We start from the raw sequence: 27657 nt of genomic DNA, 5'->3' as shown, positions 1-27657 counted from the left end.
CTAATCTGCTATAAAGTGACCTCTTCATGAGAACAATTCACATCAGAAGTTCCTCTGAGGACAGTTTTTTGCCAGCTGTTCTCACACTTCCCCTCTCATTGTAGGAAGTTACCTCCCTTGATCTTTGGCTGCCTAAACCTCCAGATGAGATGCGAATAGCTGGGCTTTTAGGACGCACTAACAGTCTTACCACAGTCACAGAGGTGGTAAGACCCTGAAATATTACTCCTAATAGATAACAGACTAATAGACTAACTAATAGACTAACTTTGTCAATTAATCACCTTCACAAACAGTACATCCTTAAGAACAGTATCTATACTAAAGCCAAATTTGCATTTCTATGTGTGTGTGGAAGAGAACACTTATTTCCAAGCCTCTTCCTCTACTGAACACACTTGAAACAAGGTTACATTAGCGGATGTAGGTTTCCTTCCCTAATTCAGGAACCCTTACATAACTGATCTGCTCTCATAACTGAAGACAGTTGTACAAGGATGGGCACAGAAAACAAGTCAATGACACCGCAACACTGCATTTTGGTAAGTGCCAGTACAGATCAACAGATCTGCTATATATCTGCTATATATGATCAACAGATCAGCTATACATCACAAAGTGCTTATTTTCTTATTTTTGGCCTTATTTCAGAGTAACAAAACAAAGTATAGGAATTATGTCAATTCCGTTATATATAAAACGTAATGACATTTTTCAACATCTGAAAATTGCTATTCAAAATGAGAAAGTTTTTCCTTATTATTTTTCGTTAAAATCCTATGAAAAAATGCTTGCTTTTTCATATAATTTGTCAAGCTACTACTAAGCTCAATTCATTTTAAATTATGCCCAGAAGCAGGCCAAATGAACACGGTATGCAAAAGTATCTTCATGCATTTTTTTTTCTATACATTCTTGTTGCAGCGAAAAAGTACAAACTCTTTGCTTTTTTTTTTTTTTTTTTACTGCTAATATTTGCTGCAAATAATTGGGAACTCTAAAGCAGCATGTAGGTCACTTCGTAGCTGAGCTGCTTGCTACACTAATCATATAAACTTGGCAAAGCCAAATAACGAAGGCAGAAGGTGACATTTCAAGGCCTAGTTCTTCACTACTGATGATACCGAAGAAAGAATTTCACTGCAGTTTTGTATAAAAAGGTGCTTCTGTGGGCCTGACATTATCATGTCTAGCAGATACCAAAAGAAACTGGGAACAGAGTATTTTTCATATCTGCATATCCAATAACAAAACAGTTGGATTTATTTAGCTGCTCATATCACTGTTGTTCAGTGACATGAAACAGAAACTGTTGGCTTGGTTTCTGGAAAAACATATAAAGAAGGTCAAGCAAGTTTACTTTATGGAGATTCAAAAATATTGCTATAAAAAAGCTCAAAATTAGTAAAATCATGAGTTTAGTTCTTTTTCTAAAAACATAACCTTGGCAGTTTTTGACAGATAGGAAAAAAAGAAAATAGATACTATGTTACAGGTTTTCACTTGAGCTTGTTCACAAAAAAATAGCAATTTTACCTAAAAAAACGCAGGAGTATTTCTATATTTCTATAGAACAGTGACTGCCAAAAGGAAGGCTACAGATTCTCAGGTATAACCCAACATGCATATAGTCACTAACTTCTGTGACAAAAGAGTCTGCAGAAAAAGTGGAGGTTAAGAATCTTTAAGGATGTACTGGGCTGCATCCTTCTCAATAATATCATCCAGTGCCTGTACTTTGAATTCTGAAACCAATTTCTTTCACAGATAAAAGTTTCCTTCGGTTTCTCAAATGGCAGCATGTTGTAATCTGTGAGCTGCCAGAAGGGGATACCCCTGGGACAATGATGGGCAGATAGTTATGCTTTTTACATACTTATTCCATCACTGCTGCCCAAGCCTGAATTAATTCCTCCACTAGAGCTGGGCTATAGCAAGCGTCTTCTGCATGCTTCCAGTTTCTGCCCTGTTGGGTGCTGTAGGGTTAGAGCCCAATATCTCTACTCAACACAGAGAGCATAGCCAAAGGCCTTTGGCTAAAGAAATGATTTAGTTTGACAAAGGGGCAGGAGAGAATCCAGGGTTTCTGCAACTCCACCATCCATGGAGTGATTTTGAGCACAGAAAGGAGGTTAGACTTGAAACTGCTATGAGATCATGCCTGCTCCTCCAGCTAGTGGTGGTCTCGGTAGGTGCCATGACATGCACCAACAGTATACTGTGCAACTGACACAGGATAAAGAAGTTTTTTATTCTGTTTCACAGTTTGCAAGGTTGCTGCCTGCCTGAAGGTGTTAAGCATGCAAGAACATTCTGGGGATTCATGCATGTTTCAGATGCAGTACAGTTGGCATCTTGTGCCAAAACAGAAAAGTCCCGAGTTTCAGGTGTTTCTGTAAACAGAATCTGCTTCAGCCTCAGAGTTTCTGTTTTCTGTATCCTGGCGGCATCTGGATAAATGCTGAAGACCACTACCAAAATTAATCCCAGCTCCCAGCAGCACAAAGAGATGACTAGAACAGAGCTGTAGATTTACGGTTTGTCCTTTGCTTTCTTCTAAATCATTTCCATCTTTCACTGTACTTCTCAGATACCTATTTAACAGAGGCTCAAAGGCCATCCATATTACAATGTCTGGAGATTGAAGTCCACTGAACTTCAGTATCTCCTTGAAGTGGGAACAGGAGGCCAGAAAATCCAGTTGTCTGCACTACTTCAGATAAATAGAGGATTGGAAAAAGATCCCGACTTTAGAGTAGAGAGACAAGGTTGCGTGACAGCACTTAGAGAGGTAACATCCTGTCAGCAAGCCCCAGAACAGGAAAGAGGCACACAGTAAACAGACCAGCAGGTCAAAAGAAGGGGCAAAAAGTAGTATGTTAGAGCAGCTGGTGAAGAGCAAAAACAAAGAACTATATATTTTGACTATAAAGTCAAAAAATGGGAGGCTGTAACTTAGAGAAAGGTAATATTAATATTATTACAGTTTGATCTAACAGTAAAAAACTAAACAGGACGTTTTGCCCTTTATTCCATGTAAAGCCATTAGGTCACATGGTTAGGAGGTTTTCCATTTTGCACCTGCAAAGGTTAATATTCCTGTAATCCCAAAATGTAATCCCAGCAAGAATTCAGAATTAGCAGCAATCACCATGTAACTCAATATGCAAAACGTTGTCATCTTGTATATTATTCTCATTAACAAAAAATTTTGCAGATCAAGTCATACACTCAGACATGTACAGATTTGACAAGTATATGCTCTCTATTCTGTACTGGAGAACTTCACTTTAACAGATTTTTAAGACAATTTAAAATGATTATTAATTAATTTCTAGTGTGCAGCAAAAACATACTTTTCTTACTTATTACATTGTCAAAATCGTTTAACTAGAGTATTTTTCCATACAGTTTTTTTTACATATACAGAATATGCATTTAGACTGTACGCTGTACATGATCCTGTGCCAAAATTTATTAACTTAAATAAATCCGCTTACTTTCATATATCTCAAGGACTTAAAAAAAAAAAAAAAAAAAAAGCTGTGTTCTTAAAATGAATGATTAATTGGTGGGCCTCACTGTCACAAAGTCTAATTGAGAGCAGAGCACATAAGACTTTAAAATAAAAGCAAAAATTAATGATCCACAAAATACATAACTAGTATTTCACAGTGAATTCACTGTTCATTTCCTGGGTAGTGCATGACTTGATTTCACTAATATGAATCAGGAAATTGCCTCAATATGTGAATTATTAGACACTTCTTGGCAAGAGGGCTTCCTAAGACTTCCTTAGAAGAGAAAAGTCTTGACAGAGCTCACCAGAGAGGTGCCTCAGAATGGAAATATTTCCCTTTTATTTCTTTATAATGCATTCTACTTTTATTAAGTCTAATATTGATAACAAAATTAAAAGACCAAATTAAATTTCTAAAATTAACGGATACTTACAGTGAAAATACCCATTAGCTGAGTATAAAAGAGACCACTTATTCCACCTAGTACTACCAGACCCATGAAGGCAGATATTCTTAGAAGAGCAAGTTCATGTCTACGTACAAATACATCCTAGAAAGAGAGAACAAAGAATCTTTAGCACTTAAAAATTAAGTCTTTGAATCCAGTGGTAGTACTAGACAACAGTTGTCCCCAAAAACTTACTGCTAAAGACGAGTACTGGATTTTCAGCCACTGAATGTACTAAAACTATAAACAAGAATCTTTTATTTATATATGGAAACACTTCCTGGCCAGATAACCAAAGATACTTAATGTTTGAGAAAACAGTAAAATCATGATTTAGTCATTCACCTCAGATCAAGCTGGATAGCTATAAAACATACGAAAACCAATCTGTTAAACAATCCTCATCATAAGGCTTTTTAATATTGGCTCCCAGCCACAGAAAATTTCATTTAAAAACACCTCTTTTGTAATAAAGAGTAACATTCCTAGCTTGACTCCTGAAGATTGTATTCATAAAAATCAAGGCATCAAGTGATCTAACTATAATGTTGCCTATTGTTCAACATAAACTTTTCTTCACCTATTAAATCTTGGCCTCAAATGACTTATTGTAACTTTGGTATGCAAGCACTAACAAGTTGCCTCAAGACTGCTCTGGAAAGCCTTCTTTTATGCAGCAGTAAGCATAAGAGAGCTTTTTAGATTATTTTCAAAGGATAATTTACCGAATTTTTATCACAGGAAAACATTTGTATATGGCAGTTACTGCACATGTGCTGTACGTTCACACCTTATCTTGCCCCCCTTGATAATGAGTTAGCATGGCCATTCTCTTATTTATAAGTTATGATTATGTTCTCAAGCCTTTTTTTCTGAATATGCACATCTGTTCTTTCACTTGGAAAAGATGGATCACAGCAGGGAACTATTAAAACCCTTTCAAGTAAACTCTAAATTACAACTAGAACATAAAAGTGAGCTGAATGAGGGGGAAAAAAAATACAACTGCTTTTGAAGTTTACCTACTTCAAATCATTATTACTTAAGGAAGAAAAATTCTTAGATCTAGGAATACTGGATTTTAATTAAACAAGGAACAATTAGGGCATATTCTATTTTAGTCTAAAAGTCTGATATTACATTTAAATTATTTAAGTGAAAGTCCGAATGATAAAACCAAGCACATTAAATATGGAATTAGAAAGACGCTCATGTTGGCTGTTAAAGCTGTGAAAAAAGTCAGAACTTGGAAACACATTCTGGGTCTAGAATACTTAATTAAAAAATGAAATTAAAAAAATCTTAAATCCCCCCCTAAAATGCTACTTAAAGGGACCATTCTCAGCTGGAAAAAAAAAGGCATCAATATACACCCTACATCAGAAGATCCTAGGGAACACAGTATGCATTTTGTATTCCATTCTTTAGCATGTATTTTACCATGTTAAAACTACAGACTGCCACTTAAGTGTTAAGCAAGAAATAGAAGGATCTTTGATACAGTTGTGAAAAAACAGGAATTTTAGTATGTCTTTCCTTAATTTGTCCGTGAAAAAAAAATATCCACCACAAAGAACTGCTTTTGCTGAACAGAGAGAGGAAGTGACAATCAACATTTTGCTAGTCCTTACTTGTCCTTGGAGAATCTACTCCAAACCAACCATACTTTCAGACAACTTGTCACTGAGACAATGATAGCCAAGAAACCAATACTGGGCCCTCACCTAGAAATCTATAAAGATAGGACAGTATTTGTTAGAAAGATTCTCAGCACATTTACTAGGAGAGCGCTTTGGTAACCAGACCTTAACAACAGAACTGTTTTCACCACTGAATCAAAAGGCAACTGCATAAAGACTGCGGAGAAAACAAAAGGACGTTTTACACACTATCACTGAAATTGCTTTATTAATAATAATTACACAAGTAGCATGTTGGCACATTACATAAGTTTATCCCAATGTAGTTCTACTATTCCTTCTCAAGAATAACAGAAGTATTTTTTCCGAAGAAAACCACCCAATACTATAAAGTCACCTCAAAATAATTAGTCAACAATTATTCCTAGTTTGAATACAATTTGGATAGACCCATCTTGTTGAAACACCAATTCATCTCTGTCTGTGCACAGCACTCGGCTAACACGAACGCCACAAAAACTGTCCCTCGTGGGACAACAGGGTTTTGTCACACAGCACTTTCTCCTCACTGGGCCTGGTCTGTATCTGTGACTTTGGCTTAGGCCACCACCAGAGTTTAACCAGCCCAGCACTGCGGGAAGCCCCCTTCTTTTTATGTTCTGCAAGCAGCACAGCCTAACCGCTCCTTCCAATCTTCAGAGCTCCTGTGTGTGGCTGCCACTGCTTTTCTAAATGAGGAACTCAGCTCAGCTGTGCCTGCTTCAAGTTTTCTAGGGCCCGTTTAGCCACTGCATTTAGTCTTACAGCCAAACCACAAGGATTCTTGGCCTCTTATAAGAGATGGACAGCAGAAATGTACAGCAGAAAATGTATAGCAGATGTAAAGCAGAAACCTGACACAAAATGAGATTGACTGTATGCATCTGGAGCTTTATGCTTAAGATTGCGTCACAAACCAAGATGTCTAGCACCTTTCCCTTCACAGCTAGTACCAAAATACTCCACAGAAAGCCAGTATTTGTGACAAAGATTTCACAAAACTTCCTCAGTCTCAGGGCAGAATATATACCACATACTTATCCGGAAGCATTAGTTCTCACAGATACTCAACATTATCAACATAAACGATGATTAAGAAAAATAGATACTATTTATATTAACACAGAAAATGGATTGAAAGCATCCAGTTCAAAACCATAACTAATTCATTTTCTTTTCTGATTAATGAAAGTCATGAGCCTGTTGAAAAAATATCTTCAAATATCTTACAATAAAAATGAAAAGATATTTTTCCTGGCTATAATAAAAAAGTGTAAAACAGAACAAAGGCTATCAGGCTATCAGATTGCAAAAAAAAAAAAAAAAAAAAAGAGACAAAAAAATAAAGGCCATGGGATTAGCAGGAGGAAAGAAGAATATCCATTGGGCTTAAAAAAAAATATGAAAATGGATTCATAGCTCAAGAGCTGCACTCTGAATAAATCCTTTTGTAAATATACTTATTATGAATATGAACAGATGTTTAAATTAAGCACTTCTTTGATTCAAACCATTTCAGGTCTACTAAATCTCTAATTTCCAAAGTCTAATCCAAGACTGATTTGGATTAAAGTGAAAAAGGGGAAGAGCACTTTTAGAAGAGATTCAAAAAAATGATAGTCTACACAGAGTTCAAACCACAGTAATAATCCTGAAACAATCACAGTGCTGGAAAAGATTTTTTAAAAGGCAATATGATCTTGGCATAAAAACGAAACTATCAAATACTCAGTTTTAACAAAATATTATCCTTTCATTCCTGCCTTCTCTTGTAGATCAGGAAATTTACTTTCCCCACTTCTTTCAAGGTTCATACACTATCCATATAACTATACAGGAGGACAGCAGGGTTAGGTTGTCTTTTTTTCCCTTTCTTTTTTTCTTTTTTTTCTTTTTGAATACAGAGGAGACATTGTCTGTCCTTTTCTTTAAACAAATTCTCCCACCCTGCTGGTCAGTTTATAACCCTAAGAAAAAAATTCTCTTTATGAAAAAAGATGACATATACTTCTAGATTTTAGTTAATAACACATAGTTAATTAAAAGAATATATATATTGAAATAAATACTGCCTTAAACAATATTTCCACAAAATTCAATGACTTTTCCCAAGATCTGTTACTTGCAACCAGGGAAACTGGGTTCTGTTTAGCAGATGGTGGTGCTTCCCACCTGATGTTTCCTTCTGCCTTCACCAATAGAGCTTAAAACACTCTTCAAGTTTTAATGAAGGTGCAAAGTCAAGAACATTGCAAACGGAATTCTGAAAATCATCCAATCTAACTGAGGAACTCCTATGTTATCTTATTTAAATTATTTGTTTTCTGCTAGGATCTTACATACATGATTGAATTACTAGGGCCTATTTCTTCCATTTCTAGCAGTAATTGTACTCCTCCTGCTGGACAAACAGCAGCAATTACGTCAACACATCATGCTGAAAGTACATCAACTACAACAGCTGAAAATACCATGAAACAGCCTTGTGCTTGCAAGGCATGACACTTAAAGATCATATCTTTGATGAAGATAAGTATCTTCTTTCATTAGCTTTAGAGTTACCATCTTTATCTCAGTTAAATGAAAAAATTAAAACTTTTTATTTTTTTCTTAAACCTTTAAAAGTAAAAATAAAAGCTTTGATTTCAAAAAAATACTAACATACATACAGTGATCATATTTTCACAATGCATTAATCTGTATTGTGAGAAAGTGATTCCTTCACAATAGCATTAAAAACACTTTTAATTTTACAGTTTCCATACTGTGCATTATTATACATCCAAAGAACAAAAATAAAAAATGAAGGCATACAGCCAAAAAGATCACAAGTATTTTTAATGAGCAGGAAGTAAGCTAATTCCAGATGGTTGTTCAGAAAAACTACCCAATCTGTGGTAAACACTATCAATTTAAAGGGAAAAAAAAAAAAAAAAAGCTCATGGCTAGCCCAGAGATGTCTGTGACATGTCTGTGAAAGGCAGAATATGTTAGGTTCTCTAGAATGCCCAGGTACTTCAGGCTTAATTTTCACTGGAAAATCAAAACAGTCTTGTGGGATGCTTGCCCAGATACCCAACCAATGTCTTATCATATGTTTGGTTCATGTGATGTCAAAAGGACATAATTCTGACAAACGATTCTGTGGCGCACAGTTACACGTTATCAAATCCTTAGCAACCTTAGCAACACTATCAAAAATCACCTATGCAGACCTCCAGGCAAAAATGCTGACTAGACTCTCCCCAAAAAATCTTAATTTTCTGTACTTCTACTAGGACACCTCAACCTGTTGCTAAAAAAAATGAGAAAACCTCTATATGTACCAAGTTTATGTACAGTTTAAACAGTTTTATCCTTTTGAAGCACAAACTGTAACACAGATCTGGTTTTTCCAAAGTATCATTTGAGGTGTCCATATATGCAAACTGATCATCATGACCAAAACAATCCCTTGTAATGAGCTACGTTTTTCATGACTCTGTAACATCCAAACACAGGAATCAAGTGCCCTACCTACAACTCAGGCAAATGCATTGAACTGGCTTACAGTAAGCGAGGGCTCTTCACCCTAACTCACCACACCTTCTTAGGGCCACATATTAAACACTGGCTTTTCTCCAAAAAGCTTCAAATTAACCCAGCTGAACAATGAAGACCTAAGTTTTACACATAGCCACTTTCAAAACCATTTACTCAACATCAAGATGTCCTAATCTAACCAAAGCAAACATTATTTCCCATCTCTCCACTTGACCATCAAAGAATTCGATATATACCAACCCCTCTTTTAAGAAGTAAAAGCGACAGTCAGAACTTGGGTTAATTGCATCCAGAAAGACGATCAAAGCACACAAACCCTCTTATGTTTTCAATGCTTCTAAAATCATTTAAAATCTTTAAATGGGAACCTCATATAAATGAGAGAGTTAAAATAACTTTATGCTTCTGAGGTGATATGCTATTTTGAGAAAGATCAGCAAAAATTCGCAATTTTGCTACACTCAAAGTGATAGAAAATTGCCATTAACAACTTAAGACTTATTTATTTGGGATGTTCCAAAGAGCGCAGTCTTCCTGTATTTTTCCCCACTATCATTTGACTCATCACCTTCACATGTTTCCCTGGGGACCCAGTGCAGACTGAAGAGCAATAAGAACTTAAAGGGTAAGTCCAATTATTTTTCAAAATTAGAAGATTTTCAGAAAGTGTAGTAATCCTACTTTATACCATTTAGGATATAAAAGCTTTTGCAATGTTTACCAAAAGGGGAAAAAATAGGACTTGCCTTACCTATAACTGAGTGCCAGTTTCCAGCACTCTTGAAAGATGGGTGTGAAGTGACCACAAGAAAATATGCTGGTGTGTGACATCAAAACATAGTAAAAAGTTTGCAGCCCTTACGGACTTGGGAAAAACAAAAGCAAACAAACAAAAAAGCACAGAATAGAACTAAATTTAGTGTCCTTTACCAATCTTTCGAATTGTTCTGGTCTCTTCTTCACACATGGCACCAGAGGCATAACGGCATAATCTTAATTCTAACTCAGACTCTGCTTTCTAGGCTTTTTTATTTAGTATGCTTGTACTTTTCAGACAAATAAAAAGCTTATTTCAGATTTTGGGTAGAGATTTTTACTTTTTTTAAAAAAAAAAAAAGTTTCAGAAGACTATCTGTTTTCCTGCTTCAGTACCGTCAACATTCAAAAACTTTCAAGCAAAACTCCGGAATATTCTTAACATTATTGACAACATGGATAAACAGGTACTGGTTACAGAGAACTTACAGCTTCAGTTTCGTAACTGAAGAACATTTTTTCCACTGTATTCCAATTTTTAAGTCCATTTTTAATCTTTGGGTATTCAGCTGCATTATGCAGAGACAACCTTGAAACAACATAATAGTACGCAACCCAAATTTCACGTTACCCTTACCCATATTTCTCAATCTCCTCAAAGTTGCACAAAATATCGCTTCCAAAGCGATATACATTTTTCTCCTTTCAAAAGGATGTTTTTTTTGCACTTCTCTGGCAATACCCGTATTCCTTGTAGAAGATAGAAAAATATATTCTGCACGTATTTGCTTTGGAGAAAGCCAAAAGGAAATAGCACCACTGAAGTAGATATGTTGTTTCTTTCCAGTATTCACCAGGGATGTCAAAAGCAATCTCACCAGTTATATCATCCTTTCCTAGACTTTTTTCAAAAATTAATGTTGTCTTTTCAACATAGAGACCTTACTCAGTTCAGAACATTACTCTGTTACTCTGTTACAACACATTACTCTGTTGCTCATTTGAAAATATACATGGATGTGATCAGCTGACATGACAGTAAAATTTAGTACACAAATATCAAAGTAAAGTGTGATATTAGCTATTTATTCACATTGTAGAGAAATCAGATTCTTACCCAGTTATCTTTTTTCAGTGGCAAGAAGTAGTAATAATGGCAGAAATCAAGTATCAACGTATAAGAACTAAGAATCTGAGTGTAGAAACATAGCTGCAAAAACAGCCAATGATTGTCTTCACCAACACAGTTATTAATCCTGCAGAGAAACAAAGCATATATAAAGACATCAAGGCTTTTTAAAACAGTAGTTACAATACAGAGAGACAAATGAAGATTACTATCACTTATGTGTAATAGAAAGTTATGATAATTCATAGGCAGCACACAAAAGCTACTGACTAATCACTCAAGTCTTAATGAAAGTGATGGTCTCTATGCTAAAGATAGAAGTTATTTTGAAGATGATTGCATACACTGTCACTTGAAGTGTAGGATAAATTACTGAAATGACTCTTTTGAACAGGAAGAAGAATTTCTTTACTGTGAGGGTGACAGAGCCCTGGCACAGGCTGCCCAGAGAGGCTGTGGAGTCTCCTTCTCTGGAGATCTTCCAAACCCACCTGGATGCCACCCTGTGCCACGTGCTCTGGGTGTCCCTGCTGGAGCAGGGGGTTGGGCTAGATGATCTCTAGAGGTCCCTTCCAACCTCAACCATTCTGTGATTCTGTGTGATTCTGTGGTATAGTTCTCCCTGTATTCATGTTACAAAGCTACACCATGTGATATGTCACAATTTTAAATAACGCTCAAGTAACAAGACGATAAATGATAAAAAATTTGCAAAAATTTGCAGTATTATGACTAGTTTGAAATAAATGAAATCACAGAGTACCCCAATAAGATATATATGACTTAGGAAGGAACATAAGACACTGGAAGACAGAATAGGCACCTCTAATAAGAAATTTATTTTTCAGACAGTAACACAAAGGAGGAAAGAATAGCAAGGATTCTGTAAATACTAACTGGGAGATTCAAAACCTTTGAAAACTGGGTCTAGACAGCTTCACAGAACTTGCACTGATTAAAATTAAATTGTTCAGGGTGCAGCTTCATACAAGCATGATAACTCTACTACAAGCACTGGCACAGACATTAATACCAAGCAAAGCCATAATGACAAATGCATTATATTGGCACTATTTTCTAAACTTGGGATACACAAAAAAGGGTATTCTGAAAAATGACTAAATCAATTTGGAGCATCCTGACCTCAATTCTGTCCTCTGCAGCTCATCATTGCTGTCTTGATGGAAATGACCCCTCAGATCATGGCAGAAATGTTCATCTTCATTTTAAGCAACAAAAAAACAGCTTGACATAGTTTAAACCACTTGACTTGGTTCATTTTGACTGAAACTAATTATGAAACACATGACCAATCTCAGTAGAAAATCAGAAATACAAAAGTGGGGTATAGTGCAAGGCAGTAACATGTTCTATCCAGAGCCCTGAAGGTATCTTTCAGTAAACTAAAAATCAAAACTACAAAACACACAAACCAAAACAAAAAAAATACACACCACCACCATATTCAGTTTTTATAAAAAAGATACAATAATTTTTTCCATCCCAATAATCATAAATTCTATGTTTTACAATGTCTTATGTCTGTTTGTTTCTATGCCTAGTGTTCTTACCCCTCTCCCCCTTCTCTAACCACCTAAACAACTAAATGCAATTGGGCTAAAAAAAAAAAAAAAAAAAAAAAAAAAGACAAATCAGCAATAATCAAGGAACTTGTCAATGTCATGAAAATATAGGAAAAGACCTGGTTCACTAAAACCAGACTGTGAGAACAAATGCATGGTCTTACCAAGGGCAGTGGTGATCCATTCTCCTAACACAATGTCCGCAACGGCTACAATGGTGGGAGCGCTTTGGTCTCATCATGTTGCATTTGTTACATAATTCCCAAAATTCTCTTTCTAGAAAAAAATATTAGAGACAGATCAGAGAGATTTAAACATGATACAGCAAACTCATGATAAATGCTACTGATTCCAAGAGAAAAAAAAAAGTCCTACTATAAACAACGCATGAACTATGAGCAAGGGTCAAAACTATGCAACTAAGAAATCTTTTTTCCACATTGCAACCTTAATTAAATCAGAAGATGTAGTATTTATTTTACTTTTTTCTGCCAGCTTCCCTTTCCAAAACATTCTTTCTATATATTTCTTTAGAGTTGTTATTATAGTACAAAAGTTGCCACTCAAACAAGGTATAAACAAGGAAAATCATATCTTTCATTCTAAATCTCCATAGTCCTATTCTTTTTTCATACATCTATTGTGAAAAAACATACCTGCTAAGTAGTCTCACAGTACTATCTCCTTACTATTCCAAACTCTTCTGAGGAAAGACTGCTACGCATACTTGTCAAAACAAGCTAACTAAAATAAAAGACACAATGAACACTTCTCAACTATCTGCCTTATCTTAAGTACTTTACGATATGCATCTCAAAAACATACTTTTATAGATAGGGCAACAAAAAACACACAGATGTAAGATAGGTTTGTAATTAAAAATATACACTAGTTCTGAATGACCAATGTGACATTCTTTAAGCTGATCTGCACAGAGTGACTAGGAATATTGACAAGTACTATAGCTGAAATAAAGAGCTACTATTTTCAGTTTAACTATATTACTTATCCCAAACTGGCTCCCCCAAGGTAGAGGAAACCTTTGAAAAACAGAATAACAACAATGCTGTAATACTTTAACTCAGAAATATTTTTTTTTCTTTGAAGGAAATAGTTGCATGCTTGAGAATATTAAAATGCTCCAATTGATTATTTCCATTTTAGCAGAACTATTTTTAACGCAGAGAAATTTATTAAATCCCAAAGAGAAAAGTAAAGTTATGCTTAGATTTTCATTATTCTGAAATCTTGTATGGTAAAACAATTGTCACTGTGTAAAGACAATACAGTTAAATTTAGCAGGTCTGGGCCACCTGCTGGCAGCTTTCATCTTGTCTTTCTTGCTGTAAAATAACAATCTGAACTTGAAGTAAAGAAACCCAGTAATATCTGAGCTCATTGAACTAGTGATAATGCCAGATGGAAACTGAGTTACAATCTGTTCCCATGTCACAAAGGCGTCATTCCCTAATAGGGTGCTTATTAGATGAGCTCAGAAACACCCCACCCTCACTACTCAATAGGATTTAGACCATAGAAAAATTGTCTTGCTACCAACCTAAAGAACACCAGAGAACTTAAGTACTACTGTAAAAAGAACAGAACCCCTTATACAGCACATCATGGAATACATCAGCATATCATGAAATAAGTGAAACCTCATATTAATTTCCAAACTTTTTGGGAGGGCTATTCCAAGATATTCAAAAGAGCAAGAAGTATTTGTGCATAAAAGTAAATGGTTTGTATTGATTTGTATTAATCCTGGTATTTTGCGGTGAAAGAAGCAAGAAATTCAGTAATGAACTTGTCTGTAACTTAAAGTGTGTTCATTCACCATATCAGACTGCATATTCCATGTTGCTATACCTGCAGCACGCTTTGAGCAAGAAACACATGCTTAAGTCACTTTTCCTCTTACCTGATAAAAGGCTTAACTATCAGAAGCAGAACCCTGACATGAGACTTCCTAAGTTCAACTTCAGATCTGAACCTCAGGGAGATAAATTCCTTCCTCCTGCGTAGTTTGTAACTTGTCACCTCAGGGCTGAGGCCAAAGAGGTAGTGTTTCCAAACGGATTCACCCTAGATTCTCACTGCTCTTCAAGAAAGCAATGTTACTCCTGGCCTCAAGAATTTTGCAGTAAGACAATGAAACATTCACCATTCATTCCATTTGATACATCTTCTACATTCACAAAGTATTTCCTGTTTATGTGACAAGCTGTTTAATTGCCCTATTGCATTCTAAACTGCCACATAAAAGTTCAATCCTTTAAAAAAAAAAAACCCTGAACATCACAAAACAAGTAGCTCATTTAAACATTAGTTTTCTCCATGGAGAATTAGGAACATTTTAAACTCTCCATTTCAGGTGTCGTAGCTACCAAACAGGAATTATGGGATAAACCACTGCCATGTTTATTTGGCTAACACACCATACAAAAGTAATTCAGTGCAATAAAATGTGTCCTTCACAAGCAGGCAAAATCAATCTTACACTACAGCTTTTAATCCCTCATAAACATGCTTAGGAAAAAGATAAATAATTATATTCACTAAATATCTCAACATTTTTTTAGCAAATAGCAGCAAGTCAGAAGTATCAGATCAGAATCCTAACTGTTCTGAAGGTATAACAGTGATTTTTGTTCAAAAAATACCAAAGAATCTAAATTTTGCTATTATTGTTATTTATAATCTAGGAGTTATTAGAATTGAGATAAACACCTGCAGCAGCCTAATCTTATATTACTTAAAATACCTTATACCTGTAAGTGGTATCTTTGGGTTTTCAGGTAGTTTTCCTGGATCAGCTACTGAGGCTCTTAGTAACGAAGCTATACAAAACAACGAACAAAAGTAATAACCTGAAAAATATATAATGACAGTTACACATGTGCAGAAAAAAAAAGCAGGAGTAATAACACGTCATACTAATTACTTCAAACTAGTAAAAATGCAAGAAAAAAGTGTAAAAAAATGATAAAATAACATACCAAAAAAGTTCACCTGATTACAGTCAATGGTATTTTAGACTTCTAAAAAAAGTAAGCGTTAAGCAAGTGTTAAAAGATTAATCATTGAAGCATTCAAAACCCAAAAATGTTTTTTAAAACTCTACCCCACTTACTTTAATAGATGGTTAAAATTATGGTCATATAAGTAATTTGTTCAGCTTTTAGAAGAACCGAAAGAAAAAAACCCATAGAACAAATTGTATTGACATCTGTACATTCATCAACTTTTGTATTTATTGGATAAAGCTCCATGAATTGAGCTGAGTAACATACAAGGACCCAAGCATTGAAATGCAACCTTTTAATCAACAAAACTTCACAGATCCTTCAGTCGTATGAATTGTCTTTGGCCACCCACCCAAGTTTCACAGAACATGGTTTGGAATCTGCAAGGGAATGTGCTCTTCCGGACACACTTGGCCAGATGGTTTTACAAATACAAGAATTGTGATATTGGACCTGCTAGGTGCATCTCCCTTTAGCCTACAACTCGAGCTGTCAGTGTCTCATCAAAGATACTCAAGAAAACAAACTGAAAAGCTTGTAAGAAGAAAGTGATTCTCCACCTTTTCTCCAGCTCTAGGGAGGAGCACATTTCCCCCCACTTCTTTCACTAACCCCTAACAATGTGCCATTATTTGCTTATGATAGGCCTATCCCCTAAACTATCCTCCAAGAATGTTGGATGTTTAAAAGCAGTAAAACTGAGGATTCGAAGTCCTATTTCAAACACTGACATGAGCAGCATGTGCATGCCAGCAAGCCTCTGCCCTTTACCAGTAATGGAAAAGATAGCTCAGCCTCATTCCTGCAAAGATTCAAAGTCAAACTGACTCTTCCAACTCCTATTTACTAAGTTTTAATTTCAAGTATTTCTTAATAACATACCAGAAAACAACTGTAGCCCCCATTTAAAGAAACAACAGTTACATGGAATTTTAGGATAAAACATCTGCAAGCTTTCTTATACTTTCCAAAACAAAAATATAATATTCTTCACCTTGCATTCAAACAAATATTGAAAAAAATGGGTGTTTCAAAAGAAAAAATAAACTACCACCTAAAGATATGCTGCCTAAACTACAATATATTAATGTTTAGAAATATACACATTAATCATACTGTAAAAACTATCCATGGTTGGAATCAACCATATATAAGTAACCCTTGGCCTGAAGAAGAAACTCAGTTTTGGTCTTCAGTAGAAACAAATTTTATTCTCAGAGGGGTCCAGAAGATAGTTTCCACTGAATCAAAAATGCAGATCCTGCAGCAGTGTGTTGGAAATTACTCAGCCTTCCCATGAAATTCCAGAACTAAGTTAAATTGACTTACACAAAATCACCACAGCTGAAACATGTCCCTCTTCATAGTGAGGAAAAAGGATGATTTTGGGAATGAAGATCGTGTTGTACAGCCAGACAAAGATAATGAGGCCCATGCAGCACCAACCCTGAGGGTCAACCACAAAGTGAATTTGTAGACCCATTGGACACAAACAGATGACAATTTGCCACATCCACGAAGAGAAAAAATCTAGAGAGATTACAAAAAAAAAAAAAAAAAACAAATGCAACTAGTATCATACAACCTACACGTTTCCAAACATATTAAACAGGAAAAACAAAAACTGAGTTTATGATTTAATGAACTAAATGAAATTTATGTTTCACTTTTACATTAGTGTATCAGGAAGACAGCTATCTCCTGATTTTATTAACTAGCTGCATCTTATTTAAAAGCAACGTTTATCACCAATATGCAAGTAAAGCAAATGCCTGGGAAATCCAGTAAGTCATAAGAAAAGCTAGCAAATAGCATCTGCCAAGTGGCAGTAGAAAAGCATACAAACATTTTCACCTGCCTATTGTATCTTCCCAACGCATATTAGAAGATTAACTTTTAAAGCTGATGTGACAAAATTTTCACAAGCTTCTGGGGAGCTTATTGTCTTTCCTCTTTGCTCAAAAATTTTACCATGTACCATTTGTAACAAATCTGCACAGAATGGGAACACACTTCCCTAAAGTCTTCAACATAAATCAAGAAGAGGAATCTTACAATGACATGCTTTCCTACTATTTTTCATACTTAAAACATCAAGTTTTCTATTCTTTTAGTGTTTAGCATGTACTGCTCAAGCCAAGACTCACATTAAAAACTTCAGAACTACTTTTTTTGTTGTTCTTGACCAGCACAGAAAGGTTTAGGTGATACTCATTAGAAAGTTCAAGGGAAGGACTACCAGCATTTATTTTCCTGGTAGGATGCCTTTGCATAAGCATATTGCAACAGATTTTATTCCCAAACACACAAACTACTGCCCAACAGGCAGCCTATTTGAGTAAACTTTTTTCATGGGAATTTGCACAACTGGGTGTGCATCTGAGGTACTTACACACCAATTCATGCAGCATTGTGAACAAACAGGAGTAATTAGAGGTCTGTGTGCAGCTGTAGGGTAACAACCTCATTGGTATAAAAAAGATACAATGGAATAGCTCACATGACTGGAGCGCTGCAATGTGTAGATACAGGCTGGAATGGTGAGGACAGGGTGTCACCATATATGCAAGAGAGCAATGGGAATGCATGGAACTACCTTAAAGAAGATGATGAACCAGTTGAGAGCTTACAGATCAGCATTTGTGGGAAGAGCAGTGTGGGCGATGTTGTGATGGGTCTGTTATAAACTATCTGATCATAAAGAATAAGTAGACAAGGCATTCCTTAGACAACTGAAAGAAGCTGCCAGTTCACACACCCAGTGCTCATCAGCAACTTTAACCATCCTGATATGTGCTAGGAAGCAACACAGCAGCGCACAGTTTAGGAGACCATTAGTGATAATTTCCTGACACAACCAGTCTTAATGCTAATCAGGAGAGCTCCTCATGCTTATAGAAAAGAAACATACATGAATGTGAATTCTGGAGTCACCTTTGCCTGCAGTTCAGGATCAGGAAAGAAGAGAGCACAGCAATTGCAGCAAAAAAGTCACAAAGATAACAAGAAACATGTGAAACGCAAGGATAGGCAGCAAGAACTTGGACAGATTGACCTGTAGAGGAGACGTTTCAAGGGGATCTTATCCATGTGTATAAGTACCTGATGCAGGAGAGTAAAGAATACACAGCCAGACTCTTCAGTTGTGCCCAGTGACACAGTGACAAGCAGTGGGCACTAACTGAAATACAGGAAATCTGTCCGAACACAGGAACAAAAGAAAGAACTTTTTTTCATGTCAGGGTGGCCAACACAGTAACGGGTTGACCAGAAAGGCTGGAGAGCTTCCATCTATGGAGACATTCAGTACCAACTGGAAGGGGCCTGACCATCTGCTCTGGTTGACCCTGTTTTGAGCAGGAAGTTAGGGTGGACTAGCTCTAGAGGTCCCTGTTTATTTCCCTCAGTTCTAACAGTATTAATTTGTACCTCCTTCCACCCTGTCTCTTCCTTCGCTCATCTTTTCTGACATGACTTAGCCGGAATTAACCCGACTTACATGCATACAGAATCATTCCAGCCACACCCTGGTCATTTAAGTGTACATGCAGGGAAATACACAAACGTGCTCATGTATATTTTCTGGACTACAGTGCTTACATATCCACTTGATCTTAGCAGTCATCTAAAAATCATTCTTACAACCTGAACATCCGATACAATTCCCTCTCAAATTGCCAAATCTTGTTAATGCTTAAATTCCAAATGTCTTTAATTTCAAAATTATCAGCCTCAGTCTCCTGCTTACACTTTAAGAGTTTGGGGTTTTTCTGGAGGGAAAAAAAAAAAAAAAAAAAAAGACCGGTATTTCTCTTTCACTTTCAATTACTGAACTTTTGACAATTAGAGGCACTCACATAACGCATGCTTCAAATGTATTAGCATTCTCATTATGAACATCCTTGCAAGAGTAAAGAGTTAACAAAGCTATTAAGAAATAGTTTTATTATTTTAAAAAAAAGTGATTTTTCATCAGGCTATTATCTTCTTTCAAGAAACCAAACTTTCCCGGGGAAATATGACGCTGTTTGAGTTCTTTTTTAAAAAAAAAAAATGATGCCTTTCTGTCTACCTACTTAAATCTTTGTACTTGCACTATTACATAGAATAACAAAAGAATTTAAAAATGCTAGATTGCATGACAACAAATCTATGCTTTGGGTTTTCAGGATGATAGCCAAGCATGGATCTTACTATCTTCACAAGAATCTTACCATTCATTCTTGTTAGTGCCAATTCAATGTACTTTCTGCATTCCCTGTGTTGCTTTATCTCTCTTTTTATACCTTTGATCTAACTTAGACTATTAAAACACTAACTTTCTGAGAACACTTTTCTGAAATCAATCATGGGGCTTATCAAGAATAATTATTCAATGAAGTTTCTTTCTTTTGAGCCTACAGAGGAAAAACCCTTTACCTACAAAAAGTACTGCATACTCACTGCAACATTTATGTATGATACAAACGAAGAATACTTAAAAATGTTGAAAGTTTCTTTTTTTTTTAACGATGCATTATTTCTGAGGAAAACAGCAGCAATACAGGAAGAAAAAAGTTTATGAGCAGGTTTACAAAAAAAAAAATCAAGTGCAAAAAATAAAAATAGAATACACAAACTAACCTGATCACTTTATACTTTGCATCTCAGAACAGAATGTAAAACAATTTCTTCTAAATAGGCATCTCAAACAAAAAACCTCTGAGAGCAAAGAGAGGGTGGCAAAGAGAGGGTGGCAAAGAGAGGGTGGCAAAGAGAGGGTGGCAAAGAGAGGGTTCCTATCTGCCAACAAGCTACTCGTTTTTTTTTACATGCTCCAAAGTTATTCCCTCTTCATCAAATATGTTTTCTAAACAATGCATGAACACATAACATCTATTTCTAACCCCTTTCTCTCTGATCTGTTCAATAAACAGTATCATAAATTCCATACCTGTCCATTATAATTACTTACACAGTTGCTTCTGATGTGCTGTCCACTGAACAATGAGTCCTTACAAAGAACTCAGCAGGTATGAAGTCACCTCCAAAGAGAAAAGAAGTTCTGCACTAACTGTAAATACAAGCACAAAATAAAGATTACTTTAGTTGATTTGTTTGAACACAAATTTCCAAAATTTATACAGCACTGCAACAAGACTGTCCAAGACCATATTTACAAAAGATTCATAAATAATACTAATACAAGCACTACCCAGTTTCTTTTTACAAAGTGTAACACCGAACCTAAACCTTGCTCTGTTATGGCTGGTAAAGGACTGACAGTTAGAAACCAAATTCTGTACTTTTACACTCTGTCTCACTCCAGGGGAGCAAACAGTCTTGGGGTAGTTCAGTACTACTTCAGTAAAAAATGTTTGCACTGTACACTACATGGCTACATGGAGAAAAACACCATGTTCTAAAACAGCCTAATAAAAAGAGATGGGTAGTAGAATAATCTGTGTAATAATCAAAGAAAGGAGACAAGTATAAGCAGCATTTGCCAACTTGTAGATCCAGCAGTACTTTTAATCATCTGTGACTTTTCTGGACTCTTCTGCAGTTGATTTAAGAGATAATGGCCTAAAAATAACAGATACAAAGATGAAAATACACCTTACAGGGGAGGGGGAAAAAAATAAAAGGTCAGGAATATAACAACTAGCTCACCTTTCAATTACTGTTTTTTTTTTTTTTTAAGAAGTCTGTGAAGAGCTATCAACTGATAGCTGATGGCTAGAATGATCATTATAGTTCTACAGTTTTTCAATTTAGCACAAGTGATATCTGGTTAACCAACATATTTTGGCCACAACAAGTACCTACTGGCAGCAATGTTTATACAACAGACAGTTGTTAAGAGGCACCTGGGCACTACACAGCTACAAAGCCACTGCTGACAGGCCAATTAAGGTAGACAAGACCTTTCAAAATGAATTTTTGTATGTGTAGATGACCACCCTGCAAGGCGTTCCAATTAAAAGAAATAACAACCTACCGCATTGATGACAAATGCCAAAACTGCCTGGACAGGGACTTGACTTGTTATCAACATATTTGTTTAATATCCTGTTTTATCAGGGATGCAAAGTCTCACCAAATAGTGGTGACTGAAGAGCCCACCCGTCCTAGTCAGATGGTGTAAGCCACTTATGCACATTCCGAGAAAACGAATTTCACTTTATTAACTACTGAAGCTAAGGCTGAAAAACGCAAGAATTGAAACTGAGACTCTCAGCTGCAGACACTTCCTCACGAAACTGAGCGCTCAGGCAGCGAGGAAAACCAGGCCCCTCTTCGACCACCACCCCGCGGCCAAGGGCCCGACCCGCCGCCTGGGTCCCCAAGGCCACCGCGCAGGGCGACAGCAGCGGGCAGGAAACAGCCAGCGGGACTCGCTTCAGCTCACGAAACCGAACGAGGAGCTCACGACACCGAACCGGGAGCTCCCTCCTCCCCCCCGGACCGCCCCTGCGCGCGGAAACCACCGTCCCGGCACCAACCGCCGCGCCCGCCCCGCAGGGCCCCGCGCCCCCAGCCCGCCGCGCGCGGGGCCCCGGCGGCACCGACCGTTGGCGAGGCCGGAGGGCCGGGGCGGGGCCGCGGCGCCGGGGCGGGGCCGCGCTCGCGCGCCCCGCGCTGCCTCGCGCGCCATGGCAACCGCGGGGCGCCGCCGCGCGTGCGCGCTGCCGCGCGGGGGCGGGGCGCGCAGGGAGGCCCCGCCCCGCGCCGCGGCCGTTGGCGCCGTTGGCGGCACGCGGGGGAAGGGTGTTTTTCCCTCCGGAGAGGGAGTGTGACCCCAACGTCCCGGGTGCCGTTCGTGGTTAACGAGCTCGGTGAATACTCCTGTGGAAGAGGCGCATTGCACGTGCACAGTGCAGGGTGGTGTCTGCTCGCTTACTGGCAGCTGGTTCTCCTGCAGCGCTAGGTGTTGGTGTGCGTTGAGCAGCGTGTGGCACAGCCATGGGCCTTGTTGAGGTGCAGAGCGTGAGTGCTCTGTGTGCCTTCCTGGCCTCCTGTCCGCTCAGTAAGTCAGGGCCCCATAGTGCTGATATTTGCCATTTACTTCTTTCCTCCAAAGCAATACTAGCTCAGGAATGGAACATGGTAGTAAAATCTCTTGGCTTTCACTGGGCGGGAAAGTGCGATGTGTGCAACAGAATGGATGATAAAACCGCTTCCATGCTGTCACTTTCCTGGCAACCTCTATAGGAGTATTAGTTATGGAAAGAAGTGGAGAAGAGGAAAACTGAAAGGGCATTTCTTTCCGACTCTGCTGTTTGCCTAAGCGGCTTTTTCATTTTTTATTTTTTCCCCCCATGTTAAAGCTCAGTGGAACGCTGGACGATGTACTCAGTCCCAAACAAAACATTAACCAAGAGAAGTCTTCTTGCCTTCTCCCTAGAGCCCCTTTTGTGATTTTCTATCAAAACAGAAGCACCACAGATGAGGTCAATGCCTCAGTCTCCAGACGCAGCTCGCAGAAGTCCCCTTTATGGCTGTGGAAGCGAAATTTTATTTTTAAAAGTTAATTCAGTCCAGAGAGGGATTAGCAGTGGCTAATCGCCACAGGCAGCTTGTAATGGACAGCAGTTTCAGCGCTCCCAGCTGGGAATCGTGCCTTGAGCACCCAAAGCTGATGCACATACATGATCTCTTGGCTACCTAGAGGTATCCCCATCTGTTTGAGTGGCATGGTTCCCGTGCTAAATTGATGGGCTCCTGCCCTGCAGCATTCTCCTCTACACAATAATAAATTAAATGGGAAGCCTAAGGAATGGCTCTTTAAAGATCAGCTCTGCTACAGAAAACTCTCCTTTAGCACAGATACATTCTTCCAAAAATTTCATTATTCTGAAATAATTCTGAAATAATCCTTATTCTGATTATTCTGAAAGCAAGTACTGAAAATGTAGGCTTAGAGTTCAGGTGGATTTTAAGCTTTTGTTGACTTTTTTTTTTTGACTTTTCCCTGATTTTTTAAGTGCCTGTGATTCCCCACAGGGTAATTATTAACATTTCAAACTAAAATTTCTCTGACTTTTGAATATTGTTTCCTAAAAGAATGGGGAACTGTCTGTGAAGAGAATAAAGGATATTTTGTGTAAACCTAGGGATGCCCCAACAACTTATGCATATGCCTAACAACAGGCAACACTGAAAGTAGGTGTTTCCTTAGGCTGATAAAAACATAGGCAAGGAATTACTGGAAAGGTTGTAACAAAAGCCAACCCCTACCTATCTCAGATATTTCATATACCAATTTCTGCTTATATGTTTAAGACGTAATAGATGCTTTGTGAAAACTTTCCACTGGCATGGATAATAAACAGAAAAAAAGTTTTGGTATGATGTTGCTCTACCATACTCACGAGCATGCCACTCAGTCCCAGTATTTGCAGATATTAATAGTGCTCTGATAGTGGCCCTAAGATCAGTAGCTTCTTCAGATACCTGGGTTTTTTTTCCCCCCACTCGTGGATTTGCGGATAGAATACAAGTCTTGGAGCAAGGGCAGTAAATCTATTCTGGCTCAGTTATCAACACAAAAAAATGCCATTCGTTAATGTTTCTACGGGGTAGGCACAGTACTGGAAGAAAAACATGAAACTCTTTACTTGACTTGCCAATTGAAACTTACAAAGTGACTAAATATGGAGATTGCCTGACGCTTTTACTGAAATCTAGACAGAATTGATGTGGGATGCTCTAACAATGATAGGTCTTTATGGTGAAGTCCATCCTAAAGGAGAAAACATGCATAAGGCAAGTATTGACATTGTCTTACATAATGGGGATTTATGGATGTATTATGCAAAGACTATTAAAAGTCTGCAAAATTTGAAAGATATCCAAAATCTTTAATGTTGAATATTGCAAAATAGGATGGAAGTCCTCTTGGAGTTTCTGATGTCCATGTTGTGTTGTTGCTGTTTATAAATTACCACATGAGCCACCAGCTGTCATCATAAAAATTTTATTGGCACTCAGTAAATATTAAATCAGCATGCTAAAATCAAGCCATGTGCAGTAACAGCTGATGCTCTGTTATGGAGATCACATGCAAGAGAGTGACATGCACTATGGCTCCCGTTGTTCTTACTGCTTACAAGTCCCCTGCTTCTGCGGTTGTGTTCCAGGATTCCTTTCGTGCCCAACTGTGCCCCTTGATCAATGTGCAGTCTGCGCACAGATACCACCTGGGGGAGAAATCAGCCTTCTCGAGCGTGTTTTCTGTGTCTTCCTGGGTCCTTCCAAATTGCGAAGTTTGTTATTGCTATTCTTTTTTTTTTTTTTTTTTTTTGCAGCCCCGCTTAGCTGCTCACTTCCTTGTGAACTTTGCCATGTATAAGAAGGCACTTGTTAACTATAAAATATGAGCCAAAATCTTTGCATCATGAGTGTTCTTGTTTCTAGTGTGTGAGGGGGGCCTTCATTAATGATGTGTTGTGCTGAAATGGAACCTACCTTTGCTGGTCCTTACCCAACATTTAGGTGAACTGGGCATAAAGTAAATGAAAATATCTCTGGGATTCGCTCTTCTCTCTCTCTCTTTCTCTCTTGATAGTAGTACCATGCCAGGGAAGTGGCAGGCAAGATGCTTTTTCTGATGCATCTGCCTCTGTGGTCAGCAGAAATCTGCTTCTTCTCAAGCTTAGACGAGTTACATGGACCAAGCTGTGCTAGACTGGTCAGTATCCTAATTTAGAGAGTGAGATTTCATCCAAGTTGAAGATACTTCAAGGACTCTCATGTAGGATCCAGCTGAAGACGTCCTAACATCCGCTCCCCTAACGTCTCTCCTAACCCGGGTAATTGTTCGGGCTCTAAGCAGTGCAGCAGAACATTTGGACATCTCTGTGTCTATTTCAGTGCACATCTGGACCACCTGCAACAAGCAGTTAAGCTAAGACACAGTAGTGTGAAGAAAGGCAGCCGGGACGCATAGGTATCTGTTCAAGCTCCCTCACTATGGACAGCAACTACCAGGAGAGCATCTGGCTGAATACCCTAAACCAGCAAAACAAACTCCTCATTAGGGCGCTCAGAAAACCAGAAGGCTGGCTCAGACTGTGTTTAGATCCGTTTTATGTTTTGTCATTAGCCTAGATTATTGGCTGGGAGGTTTCTTACCACGTGAAACATCTACCACAGGGAAAAAAAATCAAAAGGAGACCAGAAGAGAAGTTGTTGAAGTGCATTTTGCTGGTGCCATGGAACACATGGCACTGTGGACAGGATGATTTTGTTTTCAGAGCGTAGAATTACTGTTTTCTCAATATTCCTGCAGTGGGCCAGCTCCAGAGCTTTCTTATACCTTTTCTTACTTTCTGCACAGAAGGAGTGGTAGCAGCTGCCAGGGTGGCCTCTGAAGGCGGGTGAAGGTGGCAGCTGCCAGTGATAGCAAGGAGTTAGGTTTGGTAAAACAGCAAGTGTAAAATATTTATGAGCTGCTAGGAGTAAGTACTTCCTGTTACCACTGGCAAACTGCCAAACAACAGGCCTTTCCATGGAGGACCTAAGGGCACTTCAGCTCCGCACCTCTTCATAGGTGTTGTCCAGCACAGCACTGGCTCCTCTGCCGCGCAATGCGGTTATGCAGCTGTAGAGGTTTTCCGGGGCTGCTCCGCACGTGCGGACTCCAGTTGTCCCCCTCTGGCAGTGAGGGGCTATAAGGTGAAGGAGAAGGCACAGTAAGAGGTTTCACCACCTGTCAACAGAACAGGCTAAAGCTCGTTAGCTGGCAGCGCTGAGGCTTGTTTTGTGAGAGTGCTGCACAAAGCACCAAGTACAGCAGAAAGTACCACGTGCAGCTTAGGGAACTCTAACCTCAAGTTTATGGCTGGATGGAATTCAGTGAAAGGTACCATCTAGCGTTTGTTTTAATTACAGACACTTAAAACCAGCCTCGTAAAACACTTAAGAGAATGGCCTGCACTCAAGATATAATTTCCATGGGCAATTCAAATAAACATCACTTTTCCTCAATTATTTTCAAGGTAAAGCACAGAAAATACCCACATCTATTTCAGAAGACATCCAATGGGTCAAATAAGTCCACTTCTGCTGGGACTGAGCTGAATTTTTTGAAGAGCATTTTAAGCTTAAAACCTGATCTTGTTCCATAAAGTACGTGTGAGTGAAGAGTGGTTGGAAGTACTGAGAGAACGTATAAGCACCACTTCCTTTGTAAATACAGTTACACAGGGAAAGCTTTCACTGAGGAAGTAGCCTCTGAATGAGGGCTAGTGAATGAAATACAGCTAACCAGGCAAGTTTGCTGCCACAGTGGTGTCACTGGTGAAGATTCCCACATAGTGACACAGAGAGACCTCTCGCCTTTCGACCCTCATCACTATACAGTGCAGGCCATCGTAGTTGTTGTGAAAGGGCAAAATCCTGTTAGCATCTGGATCCAACTTGTTCCTAATAAGGATTTTTTTTTAAGACTGAGAAATCTGATCCAATTAACACATTTTCGATTTTGCTGAATACAGTGCTAATTACACGCAAGGAATCATCGCTGGGTTAATTAAACATTCATCCCAAAACCTAAAGCACTAATCTAATTAGCAATTACTACAGCTGTCATTACCTCTTTTCACCTAATTTTAAGCTATGCAAATTTACACTAAGAGTCTAGCCCTGCAGACTCCTTACATGAATAGCTTTCTTTTGCTGCAGTGTTTGAAGACACAGAAGGAACTTTAAAATTCCGTCTGAATACAGCAGAAAATATAACTTCAGTTCTGCCATCCTCATACGCTAAAGTCTTAATTTATAAGGCACTTCAAACAACAAAAATATAACAAAAACCAGGAAAATCTAAAATTAACATATTTCAAAAATTAGAAAATCTATTGGTCACTTAGGCCATCCTGTCAAGAGATTATCTGCAAGTATAGAGACTGAAATGTGCTTGCATCAAAAAACACAGAGATTTGTATATATTCACAGCAGTTGTTGGACTCTCAGGAGACAATGACACA

General features: G+C 38.0%; 1 protein-coding gene across 2 annotated transcripts in view; it reads right to left on the bottom strand.

Annotated features, from left to right (window-relative positions):
• ZDHHC21 (zDHHC palmitoyltransferase 21) overlaps positions 1-20721 on the bottom strand; it is a 30199-nt gene extending 9478 nt beyond the window's left edge. The window contains exons 1-6 of one of the 2 annotated variants that reach the window (XM_010219227.2): positions 20642-20721; positions 17015-17215; positions 15431-15529; positions 12824-12935; positions 11065-11203; positions 3955-4071 (exon numbers count right to left, since the gene is read on the bottom strand). In XM_010219227.2, coding sequence (XP_010217529.2) covers positions 3955-4071; positions 11065-11203; positions 12824-12935; positions 15431-15529; positions 17015-17198 — 651 coding nt within the window. In that variant the 5' untranslated portion in view covers positions 17199-17215; positions 20642-20721. Of the gene's footprint in view, positions 1-1327; positions 1384-3954; positions 4072-11064; positions 11204-12823; positions 12936-15430; positions 15530-17014; positions 17240-20641 lie in introns of those variants that run through there. The other variant, XM_088535253.1, reaches the window with a different exon arrangement.
• Between the last annotated feature and the right edge of the window lie 6936 nt (positions 20722-27657).

The sequence above is a fragment of the Tinamus guttatus genome, unplaced genomic scaffold (assembly GCF_059628265.1).
Source record: "Tinamus guttatus ecotype Peru unplaced genomic scaffold, ASM5962826v1 Tinamus_guttatus_pri_ptg000622l, whole genome shotgun sequence".
Taxonomy (NCBI): Eukaryota; Metazoa; Chordata; class Aves; order Tinamiformes; family Tinamidae; genus Tinamus; species Tinamus guttatus.
This window is presented reverse-complemented; position numbering and strand designations above follow the sequence as displayed.